Below are 20,443 nucleotides of genomic sequence, written 5' to 3'. Positions count from 1 at the left end.
AGCCAGCAACAGGTGCGGATGGCTGAGGAGAACGAGGACTCAGATGAGGAGCCAGGACCATTAGGGAGTGGACTGCTGCCTTCAGAGATTGTGGAGGCTGGCAGAAGTGATGAGGAGGTTCCTGAGGAGCCTGTGCCAAGTGCGCGTGCATGCAGGATTGCTCATAGGAAAGAGCAGCTACAACAGCACAGGCGACTTGGGAGTAAGGCTGCAAGGTAATGGCCCCTCCTTCAAGAAGATAAAAGCCAGCTGTGAAATGAACATACTTTGCAGAAGGCAAAGACGTTTTGAAACTCCAGTCTTGTGGACATTCCAGTATCCTGAGTTTGTATTTGAAGATTCTTATATTGCAAAATTTCTTGTCTGTTATCTTTTTGCAAGTCTGGCACAGCTTGTGCTTATCACAGCTAATTATTTTGTAAAAGCATTACAAGGTTTCTGTTTCTTTTAAATTTTGTTTGATTTGTTAGCAAAGGGCGTGGGTCAGAACAATCCTGCCCAAATAATACAGAACCCATACTGGCTTGGGAATTGTGGAAGTTGAAGTCCACAAGTCTTAAAGTTGCCAAGTTTAGAGATCCCTGCAAAATAATATGAAAAATATGCACCCACAGATAAACCAACCCACATTTTGGTCTGCTTTCCGGCAGATGAGTTAATCCACAAGCATATATGGAAAACACAGGTATTTTACAAAGTATATATTCATGGATAGGCCCATCTGCAGATAAGGCAAACCCATTGTTTAGGTGCATTGTAGCATCTAACATTCTCAGCTTCTCTGTGAGTATATACAGTAGCTTTTTTCCTATATGGATCAGTGGTGGTATGCTACAGTTCGGCCGGGTTCAGCAGAACCAGTAGCAAAAATTCCTACCGGTTCAGCAGAGCAGGTAGTAAAAAAAGCCTCTGACGATCAGCTTAGTGGTGGAAAAAAAACCGACGATCAGTTGAGAGGAGAAAGAAGAGAAAAGCACAGGATTGGCTCTCTCACCCGCCCCTGTGCTTTTCTTTATCTTCTCAGCTGATTGGCACTGCAGGGCTCAGCCGGTGTGTGTACACATTAGATCTGTGTGTGCGCGTGATCACTGAACCGGTAGTGGAATAGGTAGGATCCCACTGCTGATATGGATCAACACAACATATTCTACTCAAGTGTGTCCAAGGATCAGGAGTGAGAAACAGTGTTCTCTTTCTTGAAGGGATGGTTCCAGTTAGGGCATGTGTGGGAGATGTACTTGGAATCTATATTGTGGTGTGTCTCAGACTCAACACTTATCCCTCTTATTTAATAGCTATATGATACTGCTGGGAGAGTTTATCTTCTAGCATGGAGTCAGGTAATATCGATATTTTGATTCTAGACCAAAGTTTCTCAACCCTGGAAAATTTAAGATGTCTAGACTTCAACTCCCAAAAATTCAATTCCTCCCATGCTGGCTGGAGAATTCTGGGAATTGAAACCCAGATGCCTTAAAGTTCTCAAGGTTGAGAAACACTTATCTAGACTAAACAGGAGATGTGGTGAAGGCCACATCCCAATGCCATCCCACCCATTTTTGCTTTTAAGCCAAGATTTCTGGTTCAGCACAATGCTTTTTACAGCTGTAAATGTTCCAAGGATAAAAACTGTAACTTTCATTTTTAATACTGCACATTATTTCATTTCCCCACATACAAATTTGCCATACAGAATATGATTCCCAAATGTTAAAGTTTTTTTCTTCAATACTTTGGCAACAACCCTGTTCTGTTTAGAAGGGAGCTAGTCCTGTTAAACTCAAGTGAGACTTGTTTTTAAAAATAAATCTGAACAAATTGCACTTTTTCTTGCTAAAAGCAATTTCCAAGGCCATCTAATGGCTTAAAGCCTATTTTCTATCAGTGATGAAAATGTTAAGCTGCTTACTTTTTATTTACTTAGAAAAATCTCGTTTCTTGAAACTGCATTGCTAAACCCATTACCAATCAATAGTCATTTGAATAATCCGGAACCCCTTTCAACCAGTTCAGATCTGATCATTACCCTATGCATGAAAAGAGCAGAACGAAGTGATTTAAGTGACAACAAGGTGAAATGTATGCAGTCAGATAGGTTTATGATGAAAGAAAGCTTGAGTAGGTTTCTGACTATTCCAGAAGCTCTGATTGCAACACACTAGTGATGCTTGCACTATAGACTCCTCCCACTTGCTCAGGTAGTGAGGAAAACAGGAAGCATCAGGCTGAAGTGGGTGGAGCTGGAGCAGTATCTACTTAGTTATTTGTTGAATTTAACCTCATGCTGCTTTCAAAGTCCACAAATTGCTGAGGTTGGGTTAACTACTCCAGGTAAGATGAGCTGAATGGCAAATACTGGGGGTGAGTTACTAAACTGTAGCCATTTTAATACCTTTATCATTTGGTAGCAGTTGGGGAGTGTTTCTGCCTTGTTTATTTATCTTGCTAGTGATTACTTTGGAACCTTTTAGTGAGGTGCATTAGCTGAGCAGCAAGACTTGTTTTAAAGAGAAAACATTTCACTGTATTGTCTAAGCTGTGTTATAAAATAGTACAGCTTGTACATTCTTTTATTTGCTTGTATGAAATATATGTGAGCAAGTGCTACCTTGTTAGCCTTCCCTTACAAAATTTATGGTAAGATACAATTCAATGAGGCATGAGGTATTTTACAATTAATTACGGAAGACAGTGCTGTGTGAGAAACAGATGTAACTAATGAACTTTCCCAATAATTCAATTACTTCTTATTTGTATATATCAAGCTGGTAAAACCTGAGTCTCTCCAGGTGTCCTAATGAGTTTGTTTCAATGTAATAAAAGGGGAAATTATTAAATCCACGTAGAAGAGTTCTAATATATTTAATGTAACGTCATGCTACTTAATTCTAGATGAGATCAGTTTTAATTTGTAGCTTACACCCAAACAAAATTTTCCCACATGGCTGGGTTTTTTTCTTGTCTCCCTCTCTTCCTCATGCTACTTAAAAGTCATTTATCCTGGCCTGACAAAGCTTGCATCCCTCTGCTCACTATGTCTTACAAGAAGCAACAGCTGCCTATCCTTCTTCCACCTTTCACTGAAAGGTCTGGAAATTAGTGACTGGCCCAGAGATTTGGGACTTTGGCCCCCTATTTTTCAACTTTATCTGTTGTGAGGATGAAGTGAGATAGTGAGATTATAGCTATGTTGTTTCTTCTGACAGGATAGCTTTTAATAAAACAATAGACGGTCATTCACTGTCTCCTGCTAATCATCTCTGTTTTTTAATTTATGTTTCTGCCCTAGTTTATATGTAATTATTACAGAAATTTAATAGTACCCCAAGAAATTGATTTGTTGCTCTTGCCTCTTTCTTAGTTATCCATCATGGACTGTTACACAGTTTTGGGGGAAACTCAATCGTGCTTTGATATCTAAACCTTGTTCAGGTTCTTTCCTGCCAAGTCTTTTGTCTTCTTGTAGGTTATCTTCTTTCCCCATAAAATATTAATGTCAGTTTCAACTCAGTTATTATATTTCTCTTTCCAGCTGTTCTCGCTTTTCAATCTTAAATGACTGGATAAGATGGGAGAGTAGATTAGTAGTAGAGGAGAAATGATGCTTTGATTTGATATGTGCATCCATCTTCCCCATACCTCTACTACATAACGGCCTCCAACATTCAGTATGATATGTATTTTATCCATCATCCAAAAAGGTTTCCCCAGTGGTAAGGAATATCCTTTCATGGGTGAAGAAAGGCAAGCTATACCCTTGTGATCTTGGCTAAAAAAGCCTAAGAATGCAAGTGGTGGAAACATACATGTAATTACTAACCAAGGTATTTGATGAAATATATTCCATTTGCCAAGTGTTTCTTTGCATGGGAAATATGCTTTACATCTCATATTATTGTTATAGCTATTATTGTTATTATTATTTTTTATTCATTAAACATGAAACTCAGTCAACTGAACATTTAAAAATATCATTGACTGGCTCTGATGGTTGGTATGGGTTTCTGCCAGCATCCTAGGTATTAACCAAGTATCTTCTTAAAATGTATGTTGTTCTGAATAGTGCAGTTTTTGCGGCTCCTTTGGCACTACAGTAGGACTTTGCAACTTCTTGATGTAATTTGCAAAATTCTTGGATATGATACAAAGAGCGCCAATGACAATGGGTATCATGTGTTTCATCCATAATTGCGTAGTTTCAATGGCCAAGTTGCGATATTTTGTGATTTTTTTCTAGTTTTTTTTCTTCAACTCTGGTGTCTCCTGGTACAGTGATATCAATAAATTGTATGCTTTGGTTTTTGACAACTGTGATTTCTGGCGTGCATTATTATTATTAATATTATTATATTGCTGTAGTTTTAAAAGCCTACTTATTAAATTTCCTGTATAGGAAATAAATTGCTTTCCTTTGCTGACGAGGGTAACAATTTTTGTAAGGAAATATCCTTACGGAACTGTCATTACTGAATACATGAAATATTTCTGCAGGTGTGTGCTTTGTTGAGGAGGAGGCCATTTCCAACAGGCTGCTTTAATCTTTGAAAAAGAGATGAGAGAGCAAGAGAGAGAGAATTTAGCCTTCTAGAAAAGATTTCTCCTTTCAAATGTAAATATATTCGCCTAAGTTTTGCAGTTCAAATATTGGACTTCTTTTAATACTTTCACAATTGAACTTTGATAACTGAAAAAGATTCTAAAGTCCAGTTAAGCTTCATAACTCTGAAACTGATAATATATTAATATGGTATAATCTCATAGCTTCGGCAAACTGGAAACTTACTTGATCCAAAACCTTGATCAGGGAAGAATTACTATGCTACCATGACATATAAACCATAAAATAATTGAAGATAGCTTTCTCTACTCATTAAAGGGGAACCTGTTGTTGTCACCTCCTTTCACCTCCTATTCAGTATAGCAACAAAAGCTAAACTTTTCATTCACTTATATGTTCTCTTCATGCTTTACTCTTCAGTTAGTCTTTTTGGAGAGTGATCTACTCTTTTTAACTTTTAATGAGGTATCCCATTATCTTAATTTTTTTCAGGTCTGGGAAAATCTATCAGTTATCCACAGGTTTTATCTTTCCTACAACAATTTTATCTCTTAAAACAGCTTAATTTACTAGTAGGTGGATACCTTCAAACTGGGAGAAGCATATCCTTTTTACTGCATTTTTGCTGCAGACACATAGCTAGAGTCTCTCCTATGTTCAACATGGAGTAAAACACGATGGAAAAACTCAGAACTGCTGCTTGCAGATACATTATTTCCAGGTCTCTCTTATTTATTTCCAGCTATTAAACACCATGCTGCTTAGTAATGCAGAAAGGAGAATTGTAGCCTCTGATAACTTATGAGCTATGAGCTTGACTGCAGAACTGCCAATTAAACAGAGAAGAATGCTCAGCTCCGCAGGTTACTATGAAGAAAGGACTCTGTCTCATGACCTCATGGCTCTGTTCATGTAGAAGATGAAGACACTATTGTTTATAGACCCTTCCACGAGCATTGTTTTTTTTTTAATCAACATTTGTCATATTCAGCCTCTGTCCTTCTAAGGATAAGTACACTCCATTAGTTGTGGTATTCAACTGGTTCACATCGGTTTGCACGATCTGTTAGGGGAAATTTGGCATGGGTCATTGAACCAGTAGTGACCTCTGACTGGCCACACCCCCACCTGGTTACCCAAGTTACCCAAGTTGCCCACTTGACACTCGCTCACCCCACCCACCCGCTTGACACTCGCCCCACCCAGTCACTCCTCACCTCCTATGCGGCACACTGTGTCCTTCTGGCTTGCCTTTCTAAGCTGCCTTCCCAAACGGTGCCTGCACCCCAACTGAGCAGCCCTGATCTGCCTGCTCACAGGTAAGCCTGTGAGTTGCACTAGCCCTCCCCCACCATCCCCAGAGCTTGCCAAGGCCCTCCCACCATCTCCAAGCTTGCTGCCCCCCCATCCCGAGAGCTTTCTGGGGCGCCCATTGTCCCCAGAGCTTTCTGCCCCCATCCCCGAACTTGCTGCCCCCAAATCCCTGGAGCTCACCTGGCTGGCTTTGCTTGCTGGTGTGGCCCCAGAAACATCCCAGGCAACGGACGGCTCTGGCCTCAGCCTAGCTAGCCGCCCCCCCATCCCCGGGCTCACCTGGATGGCTAGGCCACCTGCATGGCTCCATCCCACATGGCGCTCTCTCCACTCTCCCTACCATGTGGCAGCCATGGTGCAGCTCTCTGCCTCTGCCTTTCTTCACAGATCTCTGCTCCTCCTTGTGCACCTAGTGTTGTTCTTTTCAGAGCCCTTCCTGGGGAGCAAAGGGGTTGCAGACTTTCCACACTATAATACATGATACTTTATGCTATAATAGACCTCTCTTTATACAGTTGTACAAGTTAGTCTATATATCACTGTAGCTAAAAGTCTGTTTTAAGTTGAGTCCTAGAAGCTATGTAGATGCATACTTGTTGCTTTCTTGGAAGCAACCATGCAAAAGATTAGTCATTGCTCCTCTTCGGGATGTTTTTCCAACTTCTCTAGAACCTATGAATTTCCTTGGGGGGTGGGGTGTTGTCTCCTATTCAAGAATTAATTAAATATACAGGTAGTCCTCAAGATCCGGCCCCTGGAAGCTCCATTTCAGCTTGCAACAGACTGGGGGAGACCTCTGGACACCCGAATGGGGCTTCTGGGGGGTAGATCCACCACTCAGAAGCTCCATTTTGGCTAGCAAGGTGCCAGGTGAGGCCTCTGGATGCCAGAATGGGACTTCTGAGGTGTGGATCCACCCACAGAAGCTCCATTTCAGCTGCCAACATGTAGGACGAATGTTGTAGAGCTTCTGCGGTTGTTTGTAAGGGTGAACAAGTGTTGTGGTGCTGCAAGATTTGTAGTTTCAGGCTATGTTTGCAAACACTAGGAGGCGCTTATCATGTAACTTTGAATGTTCACTAAGGGAACGCTAGTAACCTGGGGATTACCTGTAATGCTGCTAAACTTTTCTAGTTACAACATTTATTGAAATTGGGGAAACTTCCATCACAAAATTTCTGGATGGAAATATTGTAGAAGCCAATTGGTTTTGTTTCTGTCTTTGTATGTTAAGCACTGTTTTGCGATAGGTACTGAACATGATGAAAGGCTGATCAGTTTAATGCAATTTGATTTTGGAATCTGCAACATTCCTTGTTTGAGCTACCCTCTTTTATACATGATGTATTGGTGATGTTTTAAAATATTATGGGATAATTTTGGAATGTCCTTAGATCACATCCTATATTTCATAATCAAAGTGTAACTGACAATTGCAAACTACTTAACACACAGGATGTTGTGAAATATCTGTGGTTATTTTCCATAATAAAAACGGTACAGGATGGAGTCAATTGAATCTTGAGATATTGCTTCCTTATTAATGCTGTTTTGTTGGCAGTTATCTGAAGGCCAAATAGAAAAGATTTTAATTTTAGAAAATTGATGTGGCTACCCATTTTATATACAAACTGAACAGTTAAAAGCAATCAAATAAACCACTATAACTTCTATCAATAAAGCAAAAAAAAAAAAAAAGAATTCAAATGCACACCAAGGAGTCATAAAACAAGCCGAGCCTCCTTCAAAGTGGGAATCTTGTAAAATATTTAACCACCAAATTGTTAAATAGTGAATGGATTGACACAGATTAGAGATGCTTTAGATAGTTTTACTGAGCATTAATTCTTGAAAAATACTATTGATTTGAACTGTTTTTATTTTGTATTTAACTATGTTGAGTGTTGGTTTTTTTTGGTTAGACAAATTTAATGACAGATTTGTTTGCTTTGCTGGAAGACCAAGATCCAGATTTGAAAGAAGAAGGTTGTTGTGTCATTAAAATATTAATAATATCTTTAAACTGACTCTTCCACTTCCTTTGAAACAGCCTCTCCCAGTCTGATGTGGTCTAGCTGTACTTCTCTTCCTCCCAACCCATCAGAGTCAGTTATGCTGAGGCTGTTGAGGTTATAGATGGACAGTAGAGTGACACAATCCTACAACACTATTCACCACCTCTTGGTACAACAAATAAACAGATGAATGGAATGGGATGAGCATAAAGCCATGTTTTATTCTCACTGATAGTTTTTATAATTGTGAATAGTGATTGGATGCTGCTCTGTTACTCATCAGAATTATCAACCTTCCTGCTTCCCTACCTTACTATTAAGTTGCTATTATGGACCATTAATTAGAAGTTGTTGTTTATCAAGTTCTTTTCCTATTAATTGGCAGTGATTTTGTTTGTTTATTAAATGTTTTGGCCACCCATCTTACCACGGGAGGACCTCTGAGCAGCTTACGATGTTAAAAAGATAAAGCTATATAAATAAAATGCTACAGAAATACAAAATCTAATACACAGCCCTAGCTGAAAAGGTAGGAGGGAGGTGGGATTTGTTCCTAATCTATCAACTACTTCCAATAGGAAGCCCCTTCTTTGGAGCCCCAAGCCAACTGGCATAGGTAGGATGGGCCAATCCCAGTGGGATGAGACAGTCACTTAATTACTCTGAATGTCGACTATGAAAAACTTTAAAGGTGATTACCAACAGCTTGAATTGCACCCAGAAGCAAACCAGAAGCCACCGCAGCTTGCAGAACAGTAGTATTACATGGGCAACCCGTCAGGCCCCAAGAACTGCTGGTGCTGCTGCATTTTGTACTCTGCAATGTTATCAGTATAGTCAGGTTATTAATGTTGCTTCTTGTATTTTAAAAACCATGCTATTTTTCTTCCAAACTTGCTGCCCTCAAAATATATTTAGCACATATTCCCCATGCTGGCTGGAGAATTCTGAAAGTTAAAGTCCATACACCTTACAATTTCCAAGTTTGAAAAATGCTGGTATACAGCCTTGTCTCAGTCAGCATGGGTTCAAAGCTTTTCTAATTTGGAATTCTTTAGAATACCTCATTTTACCCACTTCAGAAAGAGGGAAGGCTGAGTCAACCTTGAGCCTGGTGAGATTCGAACTACCAAATTGCAGAGAGCTGGCAGTCAGCAGAAGTAGTTTGAATACTGCACTCTAACCACTGCTCTAGAACCACATACAATAAAAGTGAAAGAGGTTTCCTCCTATGTAGTTATTTATTTGATGGAGTATAAGTCTAGGACAGCTTTGAATTTCACTGTAAGAACAATGACTAAGTGTTCATTTGAATGTTTGCTTAACATGCTGGTAGCCAAGAAATATCAATACATATTTTTAAAGAGGCTTTCTAAATGCCTTGTCATTTCTGATGTCTTTGTTACAAAGTTAAAAGCTTATTCTATAGCTAACTGAAATTAAAGCTAAGATGGATTTAATATATATTCTAATCCACCTCTTTGTTTTCTAAAGCATAGAGGTAAGTTTGTTCTGCCAACAAACTTGTCTACCTCTCCTTTGTTTGTCTTGTATTTGTCAAATTTTATTTATCATCTGTAATGGAAATGTATCTATAATAATTAGGATTGTTCAGGGTAAAACACAAGTCCAGAAGAGTATTGGCCAAAAAACAACAACTGCCTGCTAGATATTTAGGATCAACTGTGGAATCCTTGGTGCTCTCTGACTTGGTTGTTTGCTAACAGATGTTTCATTACCAACTACATAACATCTTCAATGCTGGAAGGGAGTGGAATTTGCTCTCTGTTTATGTACAGTAGCTTGCCCTATCAGTGTGCAGATCCTTGATTAGGCTGTTGTATGCTGTTGGATTGTTTGTCTGGTGTTGATCCTGGTGTTTAATTTCTGTTTTCTGGATGTTGGTTGCAAGCAAGGAGTTTTTTTTTTCTTTTCTATTCAGCTTTTTATTATTGTCTTATCAAAGTTTTGAATGCTATGTAAATATGCCTGTTGGTGGTTGAGCACATCCATGAAATCCAACTTACAGTTAGAAGACATGATAAAATATATTTAATTATACAACACATGGACAGATGTAACCATGGTTTCAACTGTGGAAATGTGAGCATCCAAAACCAACCTAAATCCCCAAATTCTAGGAAATTCCTGGCCAGCAATCAATCAACATCTAGATAAGTAGGGATTGACAACATGATTTAGCATCACGCAAACAAGCAGTATATAATGCTCTAATCAAAGAATAAGGGTGCCAACTCAGACAAACAAATAGTAAATAAAACCTAATAGAAGCAACACTCCTACCAACATTAATAGGCCAAACTACTGTACCTAAACAGAGGAGAAACCTTTATCCCTTCTAGCATAGAGATATTGCCAAATCTGATAACTGCAAGCAAGCAATTAAGCTCAGAGGATGCCAAGGACTGCACAATTGAACCCTAAGCTACAGATACTCTCTTCTATTGTTTAGGATCTTAGAGTATAGAACAGGGGTCCGCAAACTTGGGCAACTTTAAGGCTTGTGGACTTCAACTCCCAGAATTCTACAGCTGGCTGGGGAATTCTGGGAGTTGAAGTCCACAAGCCTTAAAGTTGCCAAGTTTGGAGACCTCTGGTATAAAATAATAGAGTTGGAAGGGATATTGGAAGTTTTCTAGTCCAACCAATCTTGTTCCAGCAAGGCTCTTTCTCAGATGTTTAGTGCTTAAATACAGCCCAAGAAAGCAGAGCTGTTTCAATCAATTGATTTTAATTAGATAATTTAATTTTAGAGAAACAAAAAAATAGTTGACTTTGATGAGACCACAGTTTTTAAAAAATATATTTTTTTAAAAAATATATCTATTTATACGGACTGAGGATGACAAAACCAACATTTTAAGATGCAACTCACAAATGGTTATAGCTAGGAAATGAACTGAACAAACTGTTCATATTCTAATTCACCATCGGGAATCAAGATATTTATAATTTTGTGTCTCAGATTTGCACATGTCAAAACTTAAAGATAAATGGCCTATCTTCTCCGATCTTTGCATTTGCTCAAATAACAACTCCTTTGCCCTGGATAAATGGAAGCAGCCAAGCCAAGATAAGGATTGGGAGGGTAACAAATTTGGCTGAGATTGCTTATTTACCACTTTAATTATTCTTACCTCTAAAAGGCTAGAGGATAAGGAAGGCCAAGAAGAGCCTTGTGGGTGGATGTGGGCAGTAGGACAGGGGGGGGAAAAACCACCAAGTGTGGGAGATGCAACCTGAGGTTGACTTTGGCATAGGACATCTGGAGAATTCTTTTTGCTGTGGATGTTGAAAATTTGCAAATTTGTGAGAGATGGGAACATTTAGTGTTTCATTAATATCTGAAAGGATACCATTTCTTAACCTTAGAAACTGTTGTTGGATGACATAATCTAACCTTGGGACTACAGTTAATGTTTTATTTCAATAGGATTTCTTTTGTTATTCTTTCTCCTCCTAGACTTAGACAATGAACTATGTGGGTCAGATTGCTGAAACTGTATTTGGCACGGTGAAGGAGCTGTACAGGGGCCTGAATCCAGCCACCCTTACGGGCTGCATTGATGTCATTGTGGTAAGGCAACCAGATGGTTCCTTATGTTGTTCACCTTTCCACGTGCGCTTTGGGAAGCTGCAAGTTCTGCATTCCAGTGAGAAAGTGGTAAGTAGTTAAGAGATGTGTAGCAGCTAACACTGTAATTTTCTGCAACTTAAACAGAAATCCTTCAGGTTCTCTCTGTCTCTTTCTCTCTCTCTGTCTCTGTCTGTCTGTCTCTCTTTCTCTGTGTGTGTGTGTGTCTGTCTGTCTATGTCTCTCCTTCTCTCCCTCCCTCCCTCTCTCCCTCTCTCTCTGTGTGTCTTAATTTGGCAGGATGCACATTCATAACTAAAATAACCATGTTTTCAGGCCATTAAACAGGGACAAAGAAGGCTTACATAGGGAAAGTTGGTACTTTTATAAAGTGTGGCCTTTTATGGAATGTTCTTTCAAAAATTGCTCCAGCTTTGGCTGCTCCATGGAACCAAGATGTATGGTAAGCCTCATTACACTATGCATCTGATGCCCACCCACTCATTCTCTTTAGAGTAGGAAGTGGAAGCCTATAGCCCAGTGATGGCTAACCTTTTCCTCGTTGCGTGCCGAAAGTATGTGCATGCGCCCGCATGCCTCTACCCATAATGCAATGCATGTTTGACTCCCCCACCCCCTGTGCATGCATGCGCAACTCCCCTGCATGAGACCCTGCCTCCTGCAAATGCACGCACATCTACCCCCGTGCATGTGTGGCAGATACCCGACAATCAGCTGGCTGGCGGGGGGCGTGTGCGTGCATGCGCAGTGTGGCTGTTCTGGGAGACTTCTCGCATACCGACAGAAATGGCTCTGCATGTCACTTCCGGCATGTGTACCATAGGTTTGCCATCACGGCTGTAGCCACTGGGCATATTCACAAATCTTTGTACTATGCATGATACAAAGATTTCATTAAAGAATCTAATATTCCTATCATGAAAGAATCTAATAATCACCTCAATTTTTGTGCTTCAGCCTTCAATTAGAATTCTTTTGGCTGGCAGTGATTATTAATTAAATTTATATCCTGTCCATCTCACTATCCAAAGTGAAATGAATGATTACTATCACTATCCAAAATGATTATGGCAGCCATAAGCTAGCATATCTGGAAAGCAAAAAAATTATCATCTCCTATATTGTCAGTTCAATTTGTTTTGTTAGTCTCTGAAAATGTTCAATACAAAAAAAAAAAAGGATATATCTCCATTCCTGTTTACTTTTTAGCAGTGAAAAATTCACCATGCTTTGAAGCCTAGATTCATCTGCCTCATTTTATTGTCAACTATGCCACACTAATCATACACCAGAAACATAAGATTGTTTTTACATAGCCTCAACTACCAAAGCCAAATTTATTTATTGAATGTGTATGCCACTCAACCCCAATCAGTCTAGGCAGATTACTGAATTATAATACAAACAACAACATCCCATTTACCAATTACAGCATCAAAATCGGCAACCAAGAACAATGAAATTCTAAAGGGCTTGGCTAAAAAATACATTTCAAGCTCTCTCCTCAGCTGAATAAGGAGGGGCCAGCTTCAGCTCCATAATATAAGCCCTATAATACTTAGAATAATTATTATTTGAAGAATTAGAACTAATTGTTTATGCTAAATCAAACTGTAGCAAAGGGATACTTAAGTAATTTGAATCAGAAGGTAAGTATATTGCCTTCTGATATTTTTGGATTAGAGGTGAAGTCCTCTGTGTATCTGTTAAATGACGTACATTGCACAAAGTTATCTCTCTGTGGAGCCATTTACAGCAGCACACCAGATATTTTTAAGTTGCTCTGTGTACTTTTTATCTTCTCACCCATTTCCTGCTATGTTGAAATCTGTCATTCCTACTGATAAAAGGGAAAATTAAGAAAGGGAGAAACCTCCACAGCAGAAAATGGAACTGGAAAGTAGCATTAATTAAATTGGAGATGGGAGAGTTGAATGACACTGCCAGATCCAGTGAAAAGCTGAAGAAGCTTCTTGGATGAGAAGTGAAATGTCTTCAAAGAAAAACCAGAAAGTCCGGTTGCCTTTTGAAAAAGCATCTTAGGGACAACCTGGATGACTGAGAATCTCTGTAGACAGTATTTATGCAAGGAACATCAGGTGGAAGAATCCTGCTTGTAGCAGCACTGCCTTTGTTCTTTTTTCTACCTAAAGGCAACAATTCAAATCCAACTTGGATATTAGTAGTAATTGACAAAAAGGTTCTTTTCCACTCCGCAATATTTTCACCTGCGTATCTCCATGGCTTTTCCCCCCTGCAGTAATTTATTTGTATTATAAATAAATCTGTAATAACATTTGACTGAAACCCATAGATTTTTTTGGATTTCTTTAAAAAGTAAACATGTTCTTATTTATTTAGACATATCAAGTATACCGTCTGTAGAGATGCCCCTTAAACATATTTCCTCTTTTAAAAAAACACAAAATTAACATTGATATCTTAGTTCTGTCTTTCATGGCAACAAGAAAAAAAATGCTACAGAATAAACTTAAATTTTGATCTCTTTATTTCTAAATGTGTGTGGACCAGATCCATTTTCTCACCCTCAATTTCTTATACAGGAAATAGTTGGGATTTTTTCCAAAATGGTTTCCTAGGCTTAAAATAATTTGACCTTTCCTCTTTTACTAGGTTGACATAGAGATCAATGGAGAGCCAGTCCATCTACATATGAAACTGGGTGACAATGGAGAAGCTTTCTTTGTCCAGGAGTCAGAAGAACAAAAGGTGGGCATATTTACATGGCATAAATATGCATCTGGCCATGTCTTTCAGACATACTTCTTAGTAGACTAGACCATTGATTCTCATCCTTGGCAACTTTAAGATTTATGGAGTTTAACTCCTAGAATGCTGAGAGTTGATAGTTGAGAGTTGTCCATACATCTTAAAATTGCTAAGGCTAAGAAACACTTGGTTAGACCAAAGGCATAGTATTTTTAAGCCCTGTTGTGTGACACACACACACACACACTTACCAAAATCAGATTTCTCATTGATTTCTCAGGTTTTGCTAGGGATTGCTCTTCATTGGGAAAACATGAGAATGTCACTGTAACCTTTCCTTCTGAAATATCCATCAAGGGAATCCTCAAAGAAATAAGCTTATTGTTGAATTTAGGATTAGACAGTTTATCTTTTATTTTTTTTAAAAAAAGAAGATGGAATTTCAAAATAGTTGTTGACGAGACAAAATATGTTCTGCATTTTTTATTTAGTCCCAAGAAACACATACTTTAAAATCTTTTCCAAGCATTAATAATGTAAAAAAATATGGTTGAGGAGAAAGTCTAGCTCACGGGTGTCAAACTTGATCGTGTCATGTGATGTATCATAATGTACTGCAATGTTTTTTGCCTTTGAATAGCAGGGGTAAGCATAGCCTGCATGTGACACATCCAGACCACAGGCCACCAGTTTGACAGGCCTGGTCTAGCTCCTGCAGCTGCTCTTTCCCTAACTATCTGAGTAGATTTTTCCCTGGTAGGCATGGGTTGAAACCTATCCATAGCTCTTAGAATCCTGGATTTGTAAAATCAGAATATGTAGGCCTTCCAGTCTGCAATCCCTAAGTTTGCATTTTAATTTGTCTAGTGTTAACGGCTTAAATCTGACTCAATCCTGGCTGAGGAACTGATCAGATTTGTGCAATCTGTCTCCCAGGAGAGAATCCCAAGCTTCTTGTGCACATCTCCCATCCCCACTGAGAAAAGCATTGATGCTGGGGCCAAATCTGCCAAGTTATATGGGAACTCTGATAGCTTGGGCTCTGATACAGCTGCTCGCAAGAAAAGATGGCGCAAGAAGAAGCCAAAGAAAAGAGAATCATCTGCAGATTCAACATCAGAAGAAGAAGAGACTGAGAGTGAGAGATCTCTGGAGGAGAAGCGAAAATTGTTGATTTCCAAGTAAGAGTGTAGACCAAATTGGCAGTAGTATTGTCTTGTTTCAAACATTTGCTGTTGTTGAGATTCTTTTTAATTGCAGATGGCAGGTACTGAGCTTGGAATATTTTAAATCCAAATTTATCCCCCTTTTCATTTAGCTGCTGATCTGCTAGATCCAATATCCTTGCTTTACTTATACAGGTAGTCCTCTAGGTACAACCATAACGAAGCCTGCACATCATGGTCATATGTCTTGATGGTCGCAAAACTGGTTACCCCTGTGACTGACTCAATTTTACTATCTTTTGTTGTGGCAGTTAAGCAATCCAATGGTTTGCTATGGTCCAGTTTTGCCGAAAACCAGAAGTAAGTACTGGTTTTAGGCAAAAGTGTCAAAAAAGGTTATAGGACCATGGGATGTTGCAAATGGCTGTAAATGCAGGCCAGTTGCCAAGTGGTCACATAATTTGTGTTGCCAAGTGGTCACATAATTAGGGTGGGACAGTCATCAGAACTTCAGAACTGGGTCATAAGTACCAAAGTTTGTTATAACTTAGAACAATCGCTAAGTTGTAAGTCAAGGACTATATTTAATATTTCAGTTGACATTGAAAAAGCAAGTTAGGAGAGAAGTATGAAGCAGCTGTTAGTTCTGTAAAAGTAAGTGCACAAATAAACAGACTGTCAGGTCTCCAACAAATCCACCCTCATTCAAGGCAAAAGCCTCTAGCCACATCTCAGAAAAAAGTAAATTGATTTATTAGGAGTGGCCATGTTGGCATAAGCTGCATGCAGCTGATACTAAATTACATCATACATTTCCCCTTGACCCTGGTCTTCCCCTCCACCCCCTGGATGTGACTTCTCCAATGGGACACATCCAACTCCAAGAGTCATCCATCATGTTCTCCAATAACCTTCTTATGCTCTGACAACTTTGGGCTGCCAGGGTGATTATCTAGGCATTTCAAGAATGCTTTGTTTTCCCCCACTCCCTTTCTCTGGCAACTAAAAAGACCAAATGAGTATCGTTTTAATTGACACTGGCCTTGGAAAACCCTTTTCTAATTTGTTTCTAATTTGAAATCAATAAATGAATGAAAGATGTAAAGATAAACCTACCAAAATAAACAGTTCTTCTAAAATTAGGGTCGTGTCAATGGCAGTAAGGTTTTTAGTTTGGTTGTTTGCTCTAAATGCAGATAGAAATGTCTTCCCTGATTTTAATTATGAAATTTGTATAGCTTTATTGGAAAGGAAATTGATGGAAAACAATTGTGCACTTGGTTCAGATCTTTATAAGATGTGGATTCAATATTGGTACCCTAAAGCCTATCTAATCTATGTTCTAACCAAACTGAGTGTAATCAATCCTCCATATATTATGATTCTTCACAGATTTTATGAAAATCTTTCATTTTCTACCTATTCTGATGGGTGAACAGGAAGATGGCTTGAAATTCTGACAACTTGAAATAGCTGTCAGTTTGTATTTAATTTGGTGGATCAACTTTCTCAAAAATATATTATTGAATTTTAAGGGACTTTTGGCAGATGTTCAGATTTCAGATTACTTGATCTTGTCTAATGAGCATTTGTGTCATGGTTGATTGTCTTTTCTATATTTCAGAATAATGAGGCCCATAGGGAGAAAGGATGCTGAACTTAAGATTTTTAAGTCTTTAACACTTCAAAACCTTAATTTCTCCCACAATGTTTATGCATTCGCAATTTAATATATTCTCTTGTAATGTAAAGAAATGTGATTTGTGTACCTGCGTGACAGAATGGCATTTCTCTAGCCTTCTTGTTTTCAAGTAGGACTTAAGTGAAATAATGTCTCAGATTTTGTGTTTTCTTTCCGAATGCAAATAAGAAGACACACCTTCCCTATCTGTGTCATTTTCCCAGTCCAAATGTATTATTCATGATGATGAAATTCTCAAGGTTATTCTTGCACAACTTCCCAGGTGTGTTCTTTGAATTTGCTGAGTGATCTTCTGAGACAAAAGACAAGAAGTAAGAACTGGCTGTGTAGCTTTTAGAAACAAGTCTGTTCAAATTTTCATAATAGTTTAAAGGTTCCAAAGATAGATGTTACTGTTTATGAATGACAGGGAAAAAAGATGTAAGTCAGATAACACTTGATATGCGCTAAGGATTTGCCTTGCCCAATGAAAGCAATGCTAAGCTAATGAAATATCAGCCTTGCAAAAAAGATTCCAATAGATGTTGGGTTTTTGGTTTTTCTTTTTTCTTTTTGCATTTCAAATGCAAAAGGAGGTGAAGGGGAACATGGCCTTTGGCTGCAGAATTCTTTCCCAGGAAAGCTTGCTTAACATCTACTTTGAAGCTATTATAATGGCAAGAGAAACCCTTTTTTATTTTCCAGGATTTTTTTCATTAACATAATATATGCAGTGAGCTTTTTGTTTGTTTTGGGGCTGCCTTTATACTGCTATATATTTATAATTTGAAATTAAAGCCTTGTGGAAACTTGTCAAATTATGGATTATAACTGCTTGAAGTGAACAAAAGAACAAGGTTGCAGTCACGAACCAGAATTTGATCAGCTGGCAAGCTTTCCCTCCACATCAATCAAGAAATCTTTGAGTTTGGAGCCCAGTGAGACTTCTGTATTCTGGCAATCAACTGATTGAAGAAATCACAGTAGCATAGTTGGCTAATTAAAGCTGAATATATTTGTATATAAGCAGCATGTTCCATTCCCAAAACACACTGAAACATTTTGAGTGCTTGTGACAAAACTCCTTATTTAGATTATAAGAGCCACCTCAAAAGTCTAGGCCAAAATCATTTGGGAGCAATACAGAATATGAATACATTATTTTGCCTGGCCTTTGAGAAATGCATCTTCTTCCCATCCCAGCCTTCCGTGATTATAAAACATCAGAAACAAGCTGATGTATGAATAACAGAGTTGCTTAAAATATTCTTATTTATACAAGAATATGGAAGCTATACCAGCAGGATGAATTCAGACTCTTATGAATGACATATGTAGTCCTATCCTTATGCTTAGAAAAGTGGGGTCTGTTGTACATATGTATGAGATCCCATTTCAAATTTTTCTGCTTAGTTTCTCAGTTTTCTGTTTGAAAATTGTTTTCATCCTGTCTTTGCATTAGTTTACATTTTTCAAAAAAGATTCATATACATTTTCATATTTTTTATCTTCAGGATATGGAATTCTTGAATATATTCTTCTAATAAACACATTTTGCAAGCAAATTCTTGCAACTTAATGCATTTTTATCTGCATATATTTTTGGGATATTACCATTTTTTGTTCAGAAAGTTGCACTGAAAAATGCAGATTCAAACAAATAATTGTAGCTTGGTTTGCATATAGATTTCAGAAGAATAAAGTAGTTAAGTTTGTATTAAAATGTGAATTGTAGGAATTTCTATTCATTCCATTCTTTTTTCTTTAGTAAGTCTGTAACTTCAGACAAGGGCTGTAGATCCCTTCATTCAGTGTCATCATGACTTCGACAATCATTGAACAAACAGTCATAAGTGAAGGACTGCCTCTACAATTTTATTTCTGCCTCCTGTGTAGTCTGTAAATGGCCATTCTGCAACCATCATTTGGTTATTTAAAAGTCTGATATAACCCACAGAACTTCCCAGCACTGAAGCTAGCTGTCACAAATCACTTGAAATAGTTCTATGCAGTGTACACAAGAACTGTGGTGACGCAGTGATTAGAATGCAGTCTTGCAGACTAATTCTGCTGACTGTCAGGAATTCAATTCTGACCAGCTCAAGGTTGACTCTGCCCTCTATCCTTCTGAGGTCGGTAAAATGAGGGCCCAGATTCCTGTGGATAATATGCTGACTCTAAACTACTTCGACAGGGCTGACAGGACCGTGAAGCAATATATAAGTCTAAGTCTGAGTTAGTGCTAGTGCTATCAAGTCAGTGCAAGGCTCTTTCCCGTCAAGAATATAACAGTACCCTGTTGAATTAGATCCCTGGCCCATATAGCCCAGCAATCTGTTCTCACACTGGCCAATCAATGCACAAGGGAATCCACTAGTCTCCTGGAAGATGGCTTTCAGAGGCAGTTACAAGGTTAATGGCTGTTGATTTCTGTGACTTCTGTGAATTGTTCCAACCCTTTTTTGAAGGCAGCCATGATGGTAGCCAGCACTGTACTTTTTGGTCTATGCACATGAATGTCACCTATTACTAAAGAGATGTCTTTGTACCTAACTTCATTCTATCTTTCCTCATCAGTAACACACTGTACTATTCTTTTGGAGATGTCCAACAACAAGAAGATGGAACTCTACAACTTCAAGAAGTACATCCATACTCTGATGGAGAACTAACTCCCCTACAGAGGTAAATATAGCAGGGATGCAAAGGAGCCAAATAGTTCTACCTGTTTGAATATAAGATATGACTTGGGAAATGCAATGGTTGTACTTATGGACCCAGGGCCATCCCATCTGTATGCCATTTCTGATATGATATATCTGCCTTTTTTAAAAAGAAAAAAGAGAAAGAAAAATTCCAGTTTATATTGGAACATCTAAACATTTTGGACATATTTGAAGAACTCTGGATCTTGGTTGGTATGGGAATTTGGAGTCACCATGGTAGTATTAAAAGAGCTAAAATATAGCAGGCTTCTCATACTTGGCACTCTCTGAAGAGGTCCATGACACGTAACTGGACATTGTGGTTGACATTTAACTAATATCTAGCATTTCTGGAGAGTAAATAGAGGAAGGCTATCGTACCGAGCTTTCAGGGAGTACAATGGTCAAAGAAGAAAAGTGATCTTGGGATAACTGTCTTCCAGTTGCTTGTCTCCAGTTGTATGTCTATAGAAAAGGACATATGGCCTCTTCAAGTATCCCAGAAGCTAATAGAGAAGTGGTGATGATATTATTTGTTTGAAGATAGTAGGATTGGATCAGTTTGGGCTATAATATTAATTGGGAGGGAGAAGATTCAAGTCAAAGGAAATGGTGGAACTAAACTTGAACAAAAAGAAAGAAAAGGATAAACACTCTT

At 38.5% G+C, this 20,443-nt stretch overlaps 1 protein-coding gene across 8 annotated transcripts in view; it reads left to right on the top strand.

The window, feature by feature from the left end:
• LPIN3 (lipin 3) overlaps positions 1-20,443 on the top strand; it is a 55,634-nt gene that overhangs the window by 12,655 nt on the left and 22,536 nt on the right. For 3 of the 8 annotated variants that reach the window (XR_015742714.1, XM_026697588.2, XM_026697586.2), the window contains exons 1-5: positions 2,223-2,331; positions 11,372-11,572; positions 14,138-14,233; positions 15,170-15,414; positions 19,658-19,765. Coding sequence is in view for 7 of the 8 variants with exons in the window: in XM_026697588.2 (XP_026553373.2) it covers positions 11,381-11,572; positions 14,138-14,233; positions 15,170-15,414; positions 19,658-19,765 (641 nt within the window). In the remaining variant the exon portion in view is untranslated. Of the gene's footprint in view, positions 1-2,222; positions 2,362-11,371; positions 11,573-14,137; positions 14,234-15,169; positions 15,415-19,657; positions 19,766-20,443 lie in introns of those variants that run through there. The other 5 variants (XM_087929079.1, XM_087929076.1, XM_087929078.1 and 2 more) reach the window with 3 other exon arrangements.

Source organism: Pseudonaja textilis, chromosome 3, assembly GCF_049901715.1.
Source record: "Pseudonaja textilis isolate UNSWEBS1 chromosome 3, rPseTex1.2, whole genome shotgun sequence".
Taxonomy (NCBI): domain Eukaryota; kingdom Metazoa; phylum Chordata; class Lepidosauria; order Squamata; family Elapidae; genus Pseudonaja; species Pseudonaja textilis.
This window is presented reverse-complemented; position numbering and strand designations above follow the sequence as displayed.